The sequence below is a fragment of the Lissotriton helveticus genome, chromosome 4_2 (genome assembly GCF_964261635.1).
Source record: "Lissotriton helveticus chromosome 4_2, aLisHel1.1, whole genome shotgun sequence".
In the NCBI taxonomy this organism is placed as follows: Eukaryota; Metazoa; Chordata; class Amphibia; order Caudata; family Salamandridae; genus Lissotriton; species Lissotriton helveticus.
This window is the reverse complement of record NC_136064.1, coordinates 132,493,326-132,509,406: the sequence shown is the minus strand read 5'-3', so window position 1 is coordinate 132,509,406 and position 16,081 is coordinate 132,493,326. Positions and strand designations below refer to the sequence as shown.

The window sequence follows — 16,081 nt, the reverse complement described above, 5'->3', positions numbered from 1 at the left end:
TACTCTCTGTGGTGGGGCATTGCATGGGTCGAGCGAGGTGTTCCCAACATCCATCTATATATTCTGAAGCATTCCAAATTTACCAACCAAAGGTGCAATGAGAAGAAATATCTTTATTTATCATCATTGTTTCCTTTTTTTAAATGTGCCGCATAAGTGTGTGGAGTTACCTACAAGAATGGTTTTTGAGCAGAAAGATGTCAATTCCTGCACAGAAACAGTTCTGCCTGTAGCACGGGCACCCTAGTTGCATGCTGCAAGAGTGCCTGTGATGGATTTTGGCTGCAGATTGTGTGCCAGCACAGTCAAATGACAGGAATGCACCAAATATTGATAGTTGCCTTGATAGGTTGCATTGCGTGAAAGGATGTTAAATATGGCCCTAGGTTTAGTAAACAAGATGAATGCACATTAAGCGATCAGCTGCTGTCAACAAATACAAAATGAATTTGGAATGAGTTTTTAATCAAATGCATAATGACTTTAGTCTGTTTGTTCACAGTCTATTATTCTGATATTTCTCTATAAAAATACGAGCAGACATTGACAAAGAAGAGTGTGGCAACTGCTGTCATAGACATGGCATCCTTTTCTGCTCAGCAAGAGCTCCTTGATCGATACTTTGACGCAAGGACTATGATGAAACAATTTACTTGTAAGGAATCATCCTTCCGGGAAGATACAATGATACATATATTTCCGCTGTTGAACAAAACCTTCTCTATGGGTATGTGATATTTTTCTTCCACTAAATCATCAATTTTCCAAATTCTGTTTGTAGCAGTTTCCAGGTATTTGGGTAATTTAAAATGCAGTCACCCTTTATGTGTAACAGTATTGTTGTCTAAACTAATGATTCATTATCAAGCATTGTGCACTGTACACAGGAAAGTATTGTTAACTCATTAATCTCAGTTATTTTGTTAATTCTTGTTCTTGTGATATCTTTTATTTGCCCCCTTTTTCATAGACCTCCGGGGAACATGCCTACTTTTCCTCAGGCGTTGGGAGAAATTATATCTCCCTTCGTCATCAACCACTCCAGGAATATTATAATTGGGGATTTTAACTATTGGTCTAGAGACAATCAGGAAAGCCCTAGTTCAAGGGAATGTGTCGATCTGCTCGCTGGGATGAATTGCTCTTTGCAAGTGAGGGACTCCACCCATATAAAAGAGCATACCCTATATCAAGTCTGGACCTCCAATTTGGAGATCTCCTCTCCTTTGATAACTCTGTGTGCTTGGTCTGTCCACCATTTGATCAGATTCACTCTTCGATATACGCCTCCATCTAAACTCCAACTAATAGAGAATCAAATGTCCAGAAATTGGAAAAGAGCAGATATGGATCCTTTCAATTACGTTTAACGAGTACGTCTCCTCCCCCAATAGAAGACCTCCAGATCCAGGCAGAGAGTATTAACCTATGGCTGGAGTCGGTTAGTGACTGTGTCGCTCCCCTCAAAAAAACCAAGATCATGAGAGCTCACGACGCTCAACGGCGGTTCTCGGAAGGTCTTAAATTGAAGAAACTAGATCTTAGACAAGCAGCACGCCAATGGTGTTGTCACTACCTCCAGAAAAAAAGGTCATTTTTTAGTTGACAGAATATAACATTTTTGATTACTCAAACAAAGGCTAACTACTTCTCTCAAAAAATAATTAATGCATCTAACAAATCTAAAGAGATCTTTTCTATGGTTGACCAACTCTCAAAACCAGATAGAGTCATGCCAGGGCCGATTCCTTTTCAGTCTTTATGTGACACTCTTAACTCTTACTTCTTAGAGAAGATAGCCATTATCAAGGCTAGTATTTCCGCTGTGGCTTGTGGTCCACTGGAGCCCAAAAATGATCTCAGTCCTTACCACCTTGATAGAATCCCTCTGATTTCGGAGTAGACTTTCCTGAATTTACTAAAAAAAGGTTAGTTCTGGCTCCCCTGGATTGCTGTCCCCCTCATATTCTTCGAGAAGCATTTACCATATGCCCAGACCCTCCCTGGTTATTTCTAAATAATTCACTTGAGCTAGGCATTGTCCTGAATTCTTTTAAAAGAGCTGAGATTATTCCAATTTTGAAGAAACTGGGTGCCGACCCGCCGGCTCTTGGTAACTATCGTCCCATTTCTCTGTTGCCCTACTTGGGTAAAGTTTTAGAGGGCCATGTAGCCAACTGCCCCAGCTCTTTTGTGGAACACTTCCAGATTTTAGACACCTACATCACCGAGTCTGTCATACTCACTGTTGTGGTTGTGCTCAGAGGGGGGCGGCTCTAGGCACCACCCACGCCCTAATTCTGCTGGATCTTTCGGCAGCTTTTGGCACAGTTAATCATGGTCTCCTGTTTGACAGTGTCAGCAATGTTGGAATTCAAGGGCTGGCCTTAAAGTGGCTTTCCTCCTTCTTGAGTAATCGGACACAAGTGGTGCACCTTGCCAATTTCTCGTCTAACAAAGGAGACATTACCTGTGGGATTCCTCAGGGCTCTTCTCTTTCTTCACTTCTTTTCAATCTTTATCTTTTTCCCCTAATTCACTTATTGAGGGAAAGGAATGTCAGAATTTGTAATTATGCTGACGATCTTCAACTGGTGTTTATTGTTAATTCATCCTCATCATCCGAGTCCAACGTTCAAGATACAATGGTTTTTATAAGCGACTGGATGAATAACAACCAGCTGAAGTTGAATCCGGAGAAAACGGAGATGATCCTCACAGGTGGGTTGGCTACACTTGGAACTTCAACTTCTGGGGATTATTATCAGTAATGATTTGTCCATGAAGACTCAGATCAGCTCAGTAGTTTCTGCTGGATTCTTTCATCTGCGTAAAAAAAAGAAGATCAGCAGATTTCTGAGCAGGGAAGCCATGATCTTGGTCACTTTAGCCCTAGTGATCTCTCGCCTGGATTATGCCAATTCATTGTATGTTGGTATTCCAGCATACCAATGTAGGCATCTCCAAATAGTCCAGAACCAGGCGGCTACGCTGATTTTCCATCAGCCCAAATGGCATCATGTCAGCTCACTAATGAAAAGCCTACATTGGCTTACAGTGAGTAAGCGTTGCAATTTTTAAGATGGGCTACACTATTTTCTAAGCACTACATGGTCACAGCCCGGCTTTTATCTCGTCATGTCTACACCGTTATGCTCCCTCTCAAGACCTTAGATCCTCTCATCTTAATCTGTTGGAAATCCCTTCAGCCAAACGGAAGAAGTATAGGGGACTATGGTTCTCTGTCCTGGCTCTGAAACTTTGTAACTCCTTTCCAGTGTAGCTGAGGTCTCTGTCCTCCCTTGTCCAATTCAGGAAACAGTTAAACACCTGGCTGGTCACTCAAGCATATTCCAATTAAGCTTTAAGCACTCTCCTTGCAACCGCCATGATCCTTACATGGGGGCCAAGAAACCGTTGGTGTACGCGCACTTAACAAGTGCTTTTAACATAACATGGTTACATTTATCTCATTTTAACAACAAACTGACAATGAGTGAACCCAGAATAAGAAATGACAAATTTACTGTACCTCATTCAAACAAGGAAATAGACCTTATAAACATGGGGCAGATTGCATTGCCCTGTGCCACGTATGGTGTTTTGCTAGGATAATGTAGTCCTTAAATCAGAATTACCGAGCCACGTGAGGCCACCATGTGTGTCTAGCATTGCTTGGTAAAGCTGGAATACTGCATAGCATCAGAAGTTGCTGCCTCGAGTTACTCTGCTCAAGGAAGGTGCTAGACGTGTGACGCGAGGGTTTTCCCACGCATCTGAACATGAATTCTGAAGCATTCCCAGATTTGCCAACACTGGTGGACCTGGGAATACATCAGTATTGTATGCCTTCCCACCAGAGCTGTGACGAGTAGGAATATCTGTATTTCTTCTCGTTGTTTCCTCTTCGCAAGTGCGCTGCAGAATGCAGCATATGTAGGAAGAGGAAAAGTCACTAAGGTGCCATTTCCTGCACAAAAAACAGTCTTGTCTACAAACAATGCACCCTTACACTCTGGCATGAGGGTGGCTGCATTGTTGCTAGGCAGACCCTAATGTACCAGTGCAATGAAAGAGCAGAGATGCGCTGTATTTACCATGGTAAAGGCTGTCCTGCCATCTCCATTTGACGCAGTGCAGCACAGCTAGTTGTCTTACTGCATTGCGCTGCAACAAAAAATGATGAATCTGGCCCATTGTTTCATAATAGTGCGAGGATTTAACCCCTTGCACGCCCATAACGGCCGGGAGCCGTCACGCGTCATTGTGGGTGTGTGTGGAGGATGGCCCCCGGCCGTCCGAATCCCACCCACTTTTTAAAATCCCCGCTCAGCGCGAAAATTTGTTCTGCATGCAAGGGGTTAACAGTGCACCTTCTCGATGTACTTGCATGACACTCAATATTTAAAGAGTAAGATTAACACGGGCTGACAAATGCTTTGCAGATCTGTGAGAAGGAACTCATGGCCAGATGCAGCAAGCATAATATTCCTCACAAATGGGGCGAGTCACAGAATTGACCCGTTTGCAATTGCAAAAAATGCTTTTGCAATGCATCAAACCCAATTTTGTGATTTTGTAACCGGTTACCGAATGGCAAAATAGGTTTGTAATTCACTATTTAGAAGGGGCGTGTTTAAGGCGTCCCTTCCAAATAGAGAATCCTAATGGTATGCATGAATGTTTTGTGGCTGTGAATGCGGTTCAAAACATTTTCATTTTATCACCTACTTCAAGTAGGTGGTAAGACATTTACAAATTGGAAGGGGTCCTGTTGTAAACGTATCTAGGGCCCTATTTAAATATTCCCGATTGATGCCCTTGTGCGGTTATATCAAATCAAATCCTTATAAAGGCATAAGAATCATACCCATATTAAGTCATAGCCAATGCAGTCCGAATACGGCAAGGCTACTCCCATAGACTCCTAGAAAGCACAACGCGTGATTAAACAAACCAAGCCTCTAGCAGCCCGGGAATTCCCCCTGCTTCTGTATTGATTTGTCCTAGAACTCCTGGAGTCCTGAAAGAACTGCGAGTTCTTAGTGACGTCTTATGTCCAACCTTACGTCAAACTCGGCACCTTCCAGGTATAAATATACCAGCATCTGCCCTAGCAAAACACACGGTGGATTGGAGCAGATCGGCTATCTACTTGCCCGACGACCTGCTGTAGCGAGTGCCGAAAGAAGCCGACCCTCCCATTGATGCACTGAGAGAGATGCTGTCTTTTCTCCTGCCGAGAAATCCAGCTCCAGTGTTTCCCTGTCACCCTTGCGGGTTGCTGGGTGATAGAGTCCTGAGAGAGAGATACAAGACCTCCTTCATTCTATAAACCAAGGTACGGAGCTGATTAGACCCTTAGAGAATTCTTGATTTAGATTCTTGGCACAAACTATCTTAACTTAAACTGCAGCTCACTTACTCCTTCCCACATACTAGGCTTAGGTCAGGTACACCGGGGTAGGCGTATCTTAGAAGCACCAGTTGAGTACGTTTAGTCATGATTTTATCAATGTATATATTTTATCTATTTTAAACACCGTATGGCTTAGAAACCATACCATGCTTTTACAGTATTATTTCATAATACTCCTTTTACTGGACGCACTTTACTTTATGACAAGTATTGCAATTGTAGCAACTCACTTCTCTTGCATGAGAAAGAAGACTGTTCAATAAATAACCTCTTGTATTGAAAACGCCCGTCTCTCTGTTTCTCTGCACTTCTGGTGAAACTAAGCATGCACGATTGACTGAGTGAAATAGTTATCTATTGTTTTCACACGACTCTGGAGATATACTCCTTATTCTGGAGGGAGCAAAGTTGTCATGTTTATGCGGTTGTCAGAAACTAATCCCTTCTTGTCTATTCAGGAAAGTTAACACCTTCTTGTTTACTCTAGAAAGTTTCTAGTGACCTCTGAGCTAGCTGGCATTCGTAATTAAGTCTAACATATTCAATGGAGACCTAATTGACCCAAGTCCTACGTCTAAACTATTGTTTATGTTATTCCAATACGCAGAGCCTATTGGGAATATAGGAACTACACTACAGTCCCAAAGGACCCCTTCCTCTTTGTGAATGTTTACAACAGCATATTTAAAAGCAGGCAGTGGTCCCACGGACAAATGCCTACTCTTAAAAAATGAAAAGAAAACTTTAAATTTTTCTTTTTGTAAAGCATCTTGTTTTCCTTTAAGCAATCACAGACATGGTGATCTGCTGATCTCAGCAGGCAACCATCCCTGTGATTTTTGTGATTCCTAAGGATTCCCAAAATGCCACCTACCTCATTAATATTCATGTGCGACCCCTTAGGAATCACAGAAAGTGTACTTCACACTTTCATGCATGCCGTTTTGCAATTTCCAAATTGCGAATCGCAAAGATTCTCAATTAGGGAATCACAAAACATTTTTTTTATGCATCTGGACCTAAATACTCGTGCAGATAAAGCAGACGCTCTGCTCTGGAAGCCAATCTGTGTATCTCAACTTAGCGCTTTTTGCACAGTCCTTTAAATGAATTTTATTTCTGGAAATTGTTTGTTTTAATTATTGCCTACCTCGTCTTTGCATACTTTTGCACACTTTGCTGGAGGCCAACTCTCCCCGGTCTACCGCGTGACTAGCACATTTGAGTGGAAGGTGATTAGACTAATTTCCGGTTGCGAAGGAGGTTGGCCTGGTAGTGGACCAAACCCGCTTTAAAACCGGCTGCTTTACTTGACGCGCAGCGGGCGTGCGGGTGGAGCGCCAAAGGCAAGCCAATCTGCGCCTGTCCCTGCAGTGCCATACCCAGGAGCCGGGGTCTTTGGCCGATTAATACCCGAGCAGGGCCCATCTCCCTCTCCGTCCTATTCTAGCAAGGAGCTGCTAGAGATGAGAACAGATTGCCTGCCTTAATGCCGACCTGAGACTTGGCCAATTATAGAGGGCCTTTTTTCCTGTTGAGCCTGCCCGTATCAAGGTATCTCTATTAAGACGGCTCCTATCTATGAGCAACCTTGCCGCTCTATCAAAAATAATCAGGCCTCTGTTTTTAAATCGACCACCTTTATTAGCAATGATCCAGGGAAATCTCCGCATAATCTCAAGATGGGGTGGAAAAGTCTGGTATGTAATATTATATCCCTGCTCAAGCACCCTATTGAGATATGGGATATCCTTTCTGCTGATTAGCCTGATTTTGGGTTCCTGACGGAATCTTGGCTTAAGCCACATTCTACTCATGCCATCACTCTAGCCCCGCCTGTGAAATATAGGATTAGAAGAATGGGCAGACAGCCAAAGGTGGGGGGTGGATAGCCATTATACATACGGATAGCATTAATGTTACTGTATTGGAGCGGCACTGTATTGCCAATATTGAAATCTTGGTCTTCCGAATCGATCTTTTATCCCAATTTAGTTGGAAGGGGGCCTAGTTTACTGAACCCCCGGTCCTTTACCTGAATCGTCACTACAACTTACTGAACAAATAGCCCCCCACGTGATTTTGACCAACAACGTTTTATTGTTAGGAGATTTTAAAGTCTGTAGCGAATGTACCTCCAATACCGACGCACCGACGCTCTTGGCAGACCTTGCTCGGCTGGGCTTATGTAAGCTCAATGAAGGTCCAACACACACATCCTTTCCTACCCTTCCAGTATTCTGTGCAAACCTCCCCAGCTGCTGACATGGTCGGACCATACGTTAATCAAATTCTTCATTTAAGGCCTGAGGGAGATGAAAGGCCCCAACCCTATCACTCTTTACTTTCGTAGACAATGGCAGAAAGTCACCACGGAGCGCTTCCAAACCTCCTTCTTGGTGCATTGGGACACTGCCTGCACAACATGGAGGAAGCTCTTGCTAAATATAATTCTGCTGTCCACCACAGAAATCGCTTCCGAATCTCTCTAAGCGTCCCCAGACTGCTTGCTTTTCCCCCCAGCTCCGAGCTCAAAAGCAACTATGCAGAAAACATGGGAGACGCTGGCTTAGCACCCATGACAAAAGGGATAAAGACAGATTTATGGTCATTCTGTCTGGCTACCCTAAAAATATGAAGGCTGCACGTAAAGCTCACATCGCATCCCAGTTAGTCCAAGCGGAAAACGCCCCCAAAATCCTTTCATTAATCCTAAGGCTTGTGACAATCAAGAGGCCCCCTCTAAAATGCTTGATAATGACATCGTAGAATATTTCTCGCAGAAAATAGAGCTTTTCAACTAAAAAATTGTTTCGCAGGGAGCCAGCGTTTGGTTGCCATGGCATCTGATCAGCCAGAACAGGAAACCCCCCAGTTGCTAGAGAGTTTCCCCCCTGTGACCTTCACAGATGTAGAAACACTGCTCCGCATCGTAAAATCGGGTTTCGCTCTACATGATATCCCAACCAAAGTCGTACCCTCTCTGTCCTGTCAACTGTCTCCTTCCATTGAGTTTCTTCTCAATATCTCTCTGGGAGAGGGTCATGTTCCTTTAGAATGGAAAGCAGCACATGTTATGCCTATCCGTAAGAACACCAAGGCTCCTCTGGTGGATCTTTCCAATCTCTGTCCTATCTCGCTACTCCCCTTCCTGAGCAAACTACTGGAGCAGCATATTAGTAAGCATCTATCCAACCATATCATACTTATGGGCAGCTGAGACCCTTGGGGCACTGCCTACTCACCCCTACACTCTGCCGCCCCCAGCCAGACAGTTGCTCCTGTAATTAGATTAGTATTGGTAAACGTAGCCTTACAAGTGGATTGACATTGTCAGAACTAACCAACCAAGAAAGAGTTTCTTTGGATTCTAAAAGAATAATGCTTTCTGGGTAAAGAATAAGCCTCACTTTGGAGGAAGTGTTCACACACCTAGGTGGCACCCTGCATCCCATTGGTTTGTGTTCCCCTCCTGCTTGACACCCAGGAACTTTTAATAAATATGGTAGTGTTGCCCAGCAACTCAGATCACTGCCTGAAACTACAAAGAGACGAAGGACTACTGGAACCCTGACCTGCACTTTGAATGGCAGCACCTGCAGCACACTTGAAACTACAGCCCTTGAATGGAGTGGATTACCTGAAAGCAACGGGTTAAGAGAGCTCTACCTGCACCATCCCCACCAAGAAGATCACAGCTGGAAGGCTTCCAGGGGACTTCTAAGGCGCTGGCCGGGTGCATTTGGGAAATATGTTCCTTACGTTCCAAGAATCATCTTAGAGCTCTTTAAACTCTAGAATATGCATTGTCAATGCTTTTAAATCCAAAAAGGACCTTCTGGAATTGGAGTTGGTTTTTATTGCACAATTATTTAAAATCATTGCAATATGCAAAAATACGAAAGACAGTAATAGAGACATTCGAGACTGTTAAAAACTAAAACTAAACAATAAGTGGGTGGGAAGGAAAAGTAAAAGGACAAGGAAAGTCAGAGATCGGTTACTTGCAAAGAATTAAATTCAGGCATTACACAGAGGGAAAAGTCATGGAATTAATTTCGGTAATGAATTTGACAAAGCGGGTCGCCATTTGAGGCGAATCCCCCCTCATACATTCCTCAAGTGCTTCTTGACATGTCCTGATACCAAGAAGGCGCCAAATTGGTCTCAGCCAGAATATTCTTTGTGGCCGCAATTGGTGGCAAATGCACAAAATGTGAATTAAGTTTTCCTCTCCCCGTTTGCAAAACCGGCATTGGGAGGTGGCTCCTATCTTATATCCTTGCCCAAACTTGTATGCTTTCAGCGGAATTAGGCCAAATCGGAATCTCATTAGCTGGTGCTTAATATACGGTTTCATTGCTGATGCAAGATAAGATGGAAGAATTTTTGGAGCGTATAATTTGGCGGCTCAAGTGCCATGGGAGAGCTTCTGAGCTGGGATGGGACAGTGAGCTAAATAACGGTGATGGATCAAGCCCTGATCTTTGGACTGGGTAAGAGTGGTCTGCTTAATTCAGACACTCTGTTCATCACCACCCCCTTTTCTGAATGGGAGAGCTTAAGCACCAGTTGTGTGTCCGATTGGTTTGAAAGGACCTTCTGGAAGTTTGAAGAATTTTGTTGAAAAACCTCCATAAGGTGACCAACCCATCGACAAGAGTCAAGATGCCGTTTTTGAACCGCGACCTGGCTTCGATTTCAGGTACGCCCCCCTGAAAGCCCTGGAGCTTAAGACTTCCAGGATTTCACAGAGGGCTTGTGCTAATCGAAGCTGCCATCATCAACACCAAGCTTGGCCTGATGAAGAGCCTTGTATTGTGTTGGTGGTTTTAAGTGCTTTACACACCTGTCTCCTAAGTTAAGCCTGCCTGTTCATTGCCAGCTACCAAGGGTTGTGCGAGAGAATCATTTATTGAGACCTTTTGTTGAGTTTGTGCAACACCTTTAACAATGTGCAGCTAAAACTGATCAATGAAATTGCAATTTTCAGCCAAGCCCGATGGATAATCCTTTGCATTTGGTTAACACATAGTACGTACAGTCCTCGGCTGTGTACTACAGAGATTAACGTTAGGGCCACACTTATTGCTAATGCCCGAAATACCTTGTATCTGTGTAGCTCAACCTGGCAGTGAACAGGTAGAATTCCATGGGCAGAGGGGACATGGCAGCTACTAGCCTGACACTAGCGGCGGCGGGCCCCATTACGGAGGGAGTGCCGGCGGGAGAGCAGCCGTACGAAAGCCAAAATCTAAGTTAAAACTTGAGCATTAGCAGGCGGAAAAGGAGCTTTCACTTACTGAGCGCCTTGGATGATCCTGGAACGTGGCGTTTCTCAGCTAGATGGAGGAGACCAGAGGTGGCTGCAGGGATCCTCAGGGATGTGCGTGAGTGAGGCAACAGGAAATCTCCGATGAGCCTGGCAAGCGGGATTCCGAGCTGGAGGCAGAGGCAGAGTCAGAACAAGTCAAGCTTGTCCGCAGTATGTCGAGGAGGTAGAAGATGAGGAGGGGAGCCTGAGCAGAGTGGCAAAACAGTGGAAGCAGCTGAAGGGTGGAGAGCTGAGTAGGAGTGGGGGCTGCATCTGCATATGGTGAAAGGAAATAACAAGGAAGGTTAGGCTCCCTCCAGGTACCCATTGAGGACCAGGAACATTGGAGGTAAGACAAATTTACTTCCTATATCACGGGACGCATTGCCAGAATTGATACAAGGAGTTAAAACTATCATTAAGTCAAAGGGGCTTCTCAAGGCAGGGGGCTAGGAAAGTCTCCAGTCGGGAAAACTAACAAGGGGAAAGGCACAAAAAATCTGGCGCTGTTCCACCTGGAGTTAAAATGACTCCCTCACTTAAATCCTTTTTCCGTGTGCTCCCAAGTATGAAGGAAAATGGGGTAGGGAGTTCAAGCCCCAGTTCAGAAGAACATACCTTAAATTGCATTTCAGGGATGCCTGTGAGTAGGGTTGGGAGCAGGGCTAATGAATCAGATACTACCATTAACGCGGACAAGAGTGCAAATAGCACCAATGGCTTGGTGGAATTGAACATGTCAAGGGTGGAGACTGGGGCACCCCAGGGAGACACTATAACAGTCCCCTTGAGCAATAGGTTTGCAGTGATGGCATTACCGGAGGACCAGGAAGTTCTGCTCCAGGGAATACATGGGGACAGACAAAATAGCACCGATATGGGAACGCTCGAAGCAAGTAAAGATGCAGAAATCTCGCTGGCAAGTATATTATTGGATTTGAAGAGTGATATAAAAAACTGATTTGAGGTTTCAGAGGCAAACCAACTAGGCATTCAAGCTTCATGTTCAGAGTTAATGCAGAAGCTGGATGAAGTAACCCAGAGAACTAAGAAATTGGAGGAAGAAGTAGGCACAGTGAAACATATCTGAGAGTTCTAAACTTGGACGGCAATATCAAGCTCTAAGAGAAGATCTGGAGAGAGTGCAGAACCACTATCGTAGAAATAATCAACGGTTTCTGAATATTCCAGAAACTGGAGAAGGGTCGGACATGAAGGCGTTCATTATCTCACTTTTACGGAAAATCTGAAAGATAAGGACGAGATAGATCTTGAGCATGAAATTCATAGGGCCCATAGAGAGCCGTTCCGACGCAATTTGCAAAGAACTAAACCTAGGAAGATCTTGGTCAATTTCCTCTCCTTTACCATCAAGGAAGACATACTCAGTAGAGCACTGAAAAATGGTCCCTATTCTGTAAACGGATATTCCCTGCTTGTTAGATCAGATGTGTGCAAGGCTACAGAACAGAGGCATGGGGAGTTAGGCGGCAAGATGGAGGCGCTTCGGAAGATGGGAGCAAAAGTTCAGCAAAAATTTCCTGCAATGCTTCGCATTATGTGGAATAATCAAATGTATAGCTATCGAACAGTTAAGGATGTGGAATTATTAATTGACAGGATCAGGAAGAGAAATACAGCTAAATGATCGAAACAGTTACAGGATAGGTCGCTCTCTAGAGTTTGAAAGTGTGAATGTATTCCGGAATTCCCCCAATGGTATGCCCTTAGGCATTGTTATGCCTAAAAAGATAGGGAGGGTTCCCGGGGTTGGTGTAGGAGGGTGGGGTGAGAAGGTGGTCGGGGAGCACGGGTAGGGAGCAGTGGGAAAAAAAATAATAAGTCCTCAGAACCTTCTATGCAGGAGAATTGCAATAGCGTAGTAAAGAAGCAAGGAATAGAACAACTTGGGAAGCATTATGGCTAACATTCTGAGTATGGATATTCTTACATGGAATATAAATAGTCGTAGGTCTAAACCCAAACAGAGAAAGGGGTTGAATATAAAATAAAAATAAACAAGCACAGATTATGATTTTACAGGAGAAACACATAGTAGCAAACAAATGAAGGAGCTGTTTGGTAGGTGTGGATGGGTCCAAACTTCATAGTTTCAGATCAACCACAATGTTGTAAGGGTGTAGCAATCCTAGTTAGGAGTGGATGCGGGATAGAATTTAAGGAGGCAAATACGGATATCTCAGGCATATAGGCTTTAGCTCATTTGAAGTAGGCGGATAGAGATTTCTTATGTGTGGGGTTTTACGGGACAAATGAGGACAAGCCACAGCATACTGAAGATTTAGAAGTGAGGCTGGCAGGAATTCTAGCTCCAGCAATCGTGGGCGAGGATTTTAATGTACTGATGGATTATGTATTGGACGGCTCAACAAGCAGGGAGAGTGCATATGTCCCTAGAATGAGGAATGCCTTGAAAAGTATAGTACGGGATCTGGATCTACTGGATGTGTGGAGATATCTGAAAGGGAGGATGAGGTGTACACGTACCACAGTAAAAAGCACCATCACTTTTTTAGATTAGATTATTTTTTAATTGATAGATGTTTCGCAATGAATAGTAAAAAGATCGAACACCTTCCAGCGCCCATTTCTGATCATCCATCCGTTATAGTAACTTTACAAGCATTTGGTCCACAGCCACCTAAGAGAAGGACGCTAAAGCTTGCCCTGCTTTTAGAAGAGGGGGTGGAGGTAGCTCTGAAGAAAGCAGTAACAGAGTACTTTGTCAACAACAAAGATACTGCCTCCCCTGAAGTTGTATGGGATGCCTTTATTGCATGTATAAGGGAGATCCTAAAAAGCCTCACCTGTGCAAAAAATCGAGAAGACCAGGCAGAACTACCAAATTTGGAAAAGGAGGTTGGGATTTTAGAGGAGGTTCTGCACACTATAAGCGTGGGAGAGGTTAAGGGAGAAGACCGAAAGGAGGCTAGAAGAGGTCCAACTAGAATTTAATATCAGGCTGGAACAAAAGTGTAAGGCAAGATGGCAAGCTGCAAATACAAAGGAGTTTGAGTATGGTGAGAAAGCAGGAGCCTTGCTAGCCTGGAAAGCCCGGGTTGAAAGATCAAGGAATGATTTAAAGGAGTTAAGAAGTGATGCAGGGGTAAAACTAGACAGCTGGGAAACTATGCAGGAACACATAGTAGCACTGTTTTTGGCACTTCATGAGGAAAATATAATTCCGGATTCCCTAAAGTTAAGAAGCTGGCTTGGCTTTCTTGGCCTTACGGTATTGAATGAGGAAGGGAAGGAAAGGATGGAAGCCCCAAATATGTGAAAAGAGATCAGGGGAGCAATTTGAAGATCTAAAATGGAAAGGTGGCTGGGCTCAATGCTGTCCCATCAGAAGTATACAAAATGGAAACAGAAGAAATGCTACCTGTTTGGGAAAGCCTATTTAATATGATGTATAGGGGGGAGGCGCAGGTATCTGAATCCTGGAGGGGGGCCTCTATAGTTCTGATTTTTAAACCTACTAAGGACCCGGTAAAGGCGGAATCGTATTGGCCGATATCCCTGCTAAATGCAGATTATGAGATCTTTGTCAGGATTTTAGCAGGGAGGATGTCTAGAGTTGTATCCCAGCTGAGACATGAATACCAAAAGGGGTTTATCCCCGGGAGATAAATGCACTTATTGACCCAGCAATTAATAGGGTGTCTTGATATATCTACAGCGAGGCCGGCGCCTCTGGCGGTGGTTACATTGGACGCCGCCAAGGCGTTAGACAGAGTTTGATGGGAGTATGTATGGGCAGTACTGGAGACTATGGGGGTTGGGCCCTCTTTTTTAACTATACTAAAAGCCTTATATCATCGTTTTACGGCTAGGATCTTCCTCAATGTAGCTCTTACTAAGAGTTGTATGATCTTTAGAGGGACGAGACAGGGCTGCCCCATCTCTTCCTTGTTGTTTAATATTTATATTGAACCATTTGCCCAGGCGCTCCACCAGGATGACCAGGTTAAGGCTTTCTGCGCATTTGGTAAGAAAATCGCTCTGTATGCGGACGGCCTAATTGTTTATACAGCAGACCATGTTACCATAATCCCAAGAGTAGAACATTTAGCAGAAGAATATGGGGCCTTTTCAGAATACCTAGTAAATAAGGAAAACACTGGATAATGTGTTGGAATATCCCAAATTGGAGGGGGAGTGTGCAGAGAGAGCTGAGGTATTTGGGAATAAGTATAGTCAACCCATTGCAGGATATACCGCAACATAATCTAGAGAGGGTTGCTAAGGATATTGTCAAAGCACTGACTAGGTAGAAGAATCTCCCATTAATGCTATATGGAAGGGTTAATCTTATTAAAATGGTGCTATTGCAGAACCTTACATTTATTTTTAACTGCATACCCCTTACCTTCCTGAGAGGCCTGATAGATAAAATACAGGGAAAATTGGGCAGTTTTGTTTGGGCAGATAGGGGAGCACATATGTCCTGGAAGAAACTGCGGTGTAAATTGGCTGATGGGGGTTAGCATTGCCAGACCTAAGGTTATATTGCATGGCTTTTCAGTTCAAGAATTGTAGAGTGCTATTATGTACACCGGGGCACAGGGTGTGGGGTGGATTGCTAGAGGAGATTGTTAAAGAGTGGGGAGCAAAAGGTTTTTTGTATAAATGCGGGGCTAAGAAATGTTTTAAAAAAGTAAAATTGAAGCCGTTAAAGGCAGTGCTGATTCTGTGGGTCAGAATTAGGAATGTATTAGGAATAGCATAGTATTTAGGGGGCATGTCGGTATGTTTGCACGGCCAATTAGGTATTCCACTTAGGAGGGCCGGAATTGAGTTCTGCAGGGATCATATGATGATGAAAGAGGTGGTGCCATGAGAAATATTGTGGGGGATTCCTCTCACGGTTTAAGTATCTTCAGCTGTTGTCCTGGGGGGAGGCAAATAGGAATGATACAGATGAATCTTGGGAGTTTGAAAAAAACCTACAGAATGAAACCCAGTCAATAAGGAAGTACGTGATTGGTATCAAACTTTGCTGTCTTTTGAGGAATAAAAAAATCAGAGCTCCCTATGAGATCCGGGTTTGAGCGATGCACATGTCGGACCCACAGAAACGGTGGCAATTTTCTTTTAAGTTACTCTAGAAAATATTTAAACCATCAAACTTAAAACAGAATCGTTTTTTTACGGTAAACAGGCTCCATTGGTCACCATATAAACTAACAAAGTTTGTAACAGTTGTTCCCCCAAGATGTCATAGAAGTGGTGCGCTGAGCGCTGATGACAGACATATGCTTTTTGAATGCCCTTTGTTAGAGGATTACTGGTCCACAGTGGAAAAAGCTATAAATGAAATTCGATGT

The 16,081-nt window shown here is 43.8% G+C and overlaps 1 protein-coding gene across 1 annotated transcript in view; it reads left to right on the top strand.

The window, feature by feature from the left end:
• The first annotated feature begins 569 nt into the window (after positions 1 to 569).
• Positions 570 to 16,081, top strand: part of LOC144752116 (nicotinamide N-methyltransferase-like) — a 51,429-nt gene continuing 35,917 nt past the window's right edge. The window contains exon 1 of the mRNA XM_078640060.1: positions 570 to 727. Coding sequence (XP_078496186.1) covers positions 580 to 727 — 148 coding nt within the window. The 5' untranslated portion in view covers positions 570 to 579. The remainder of the gene's footprint in view (positions 728 to 16,081) is intronic.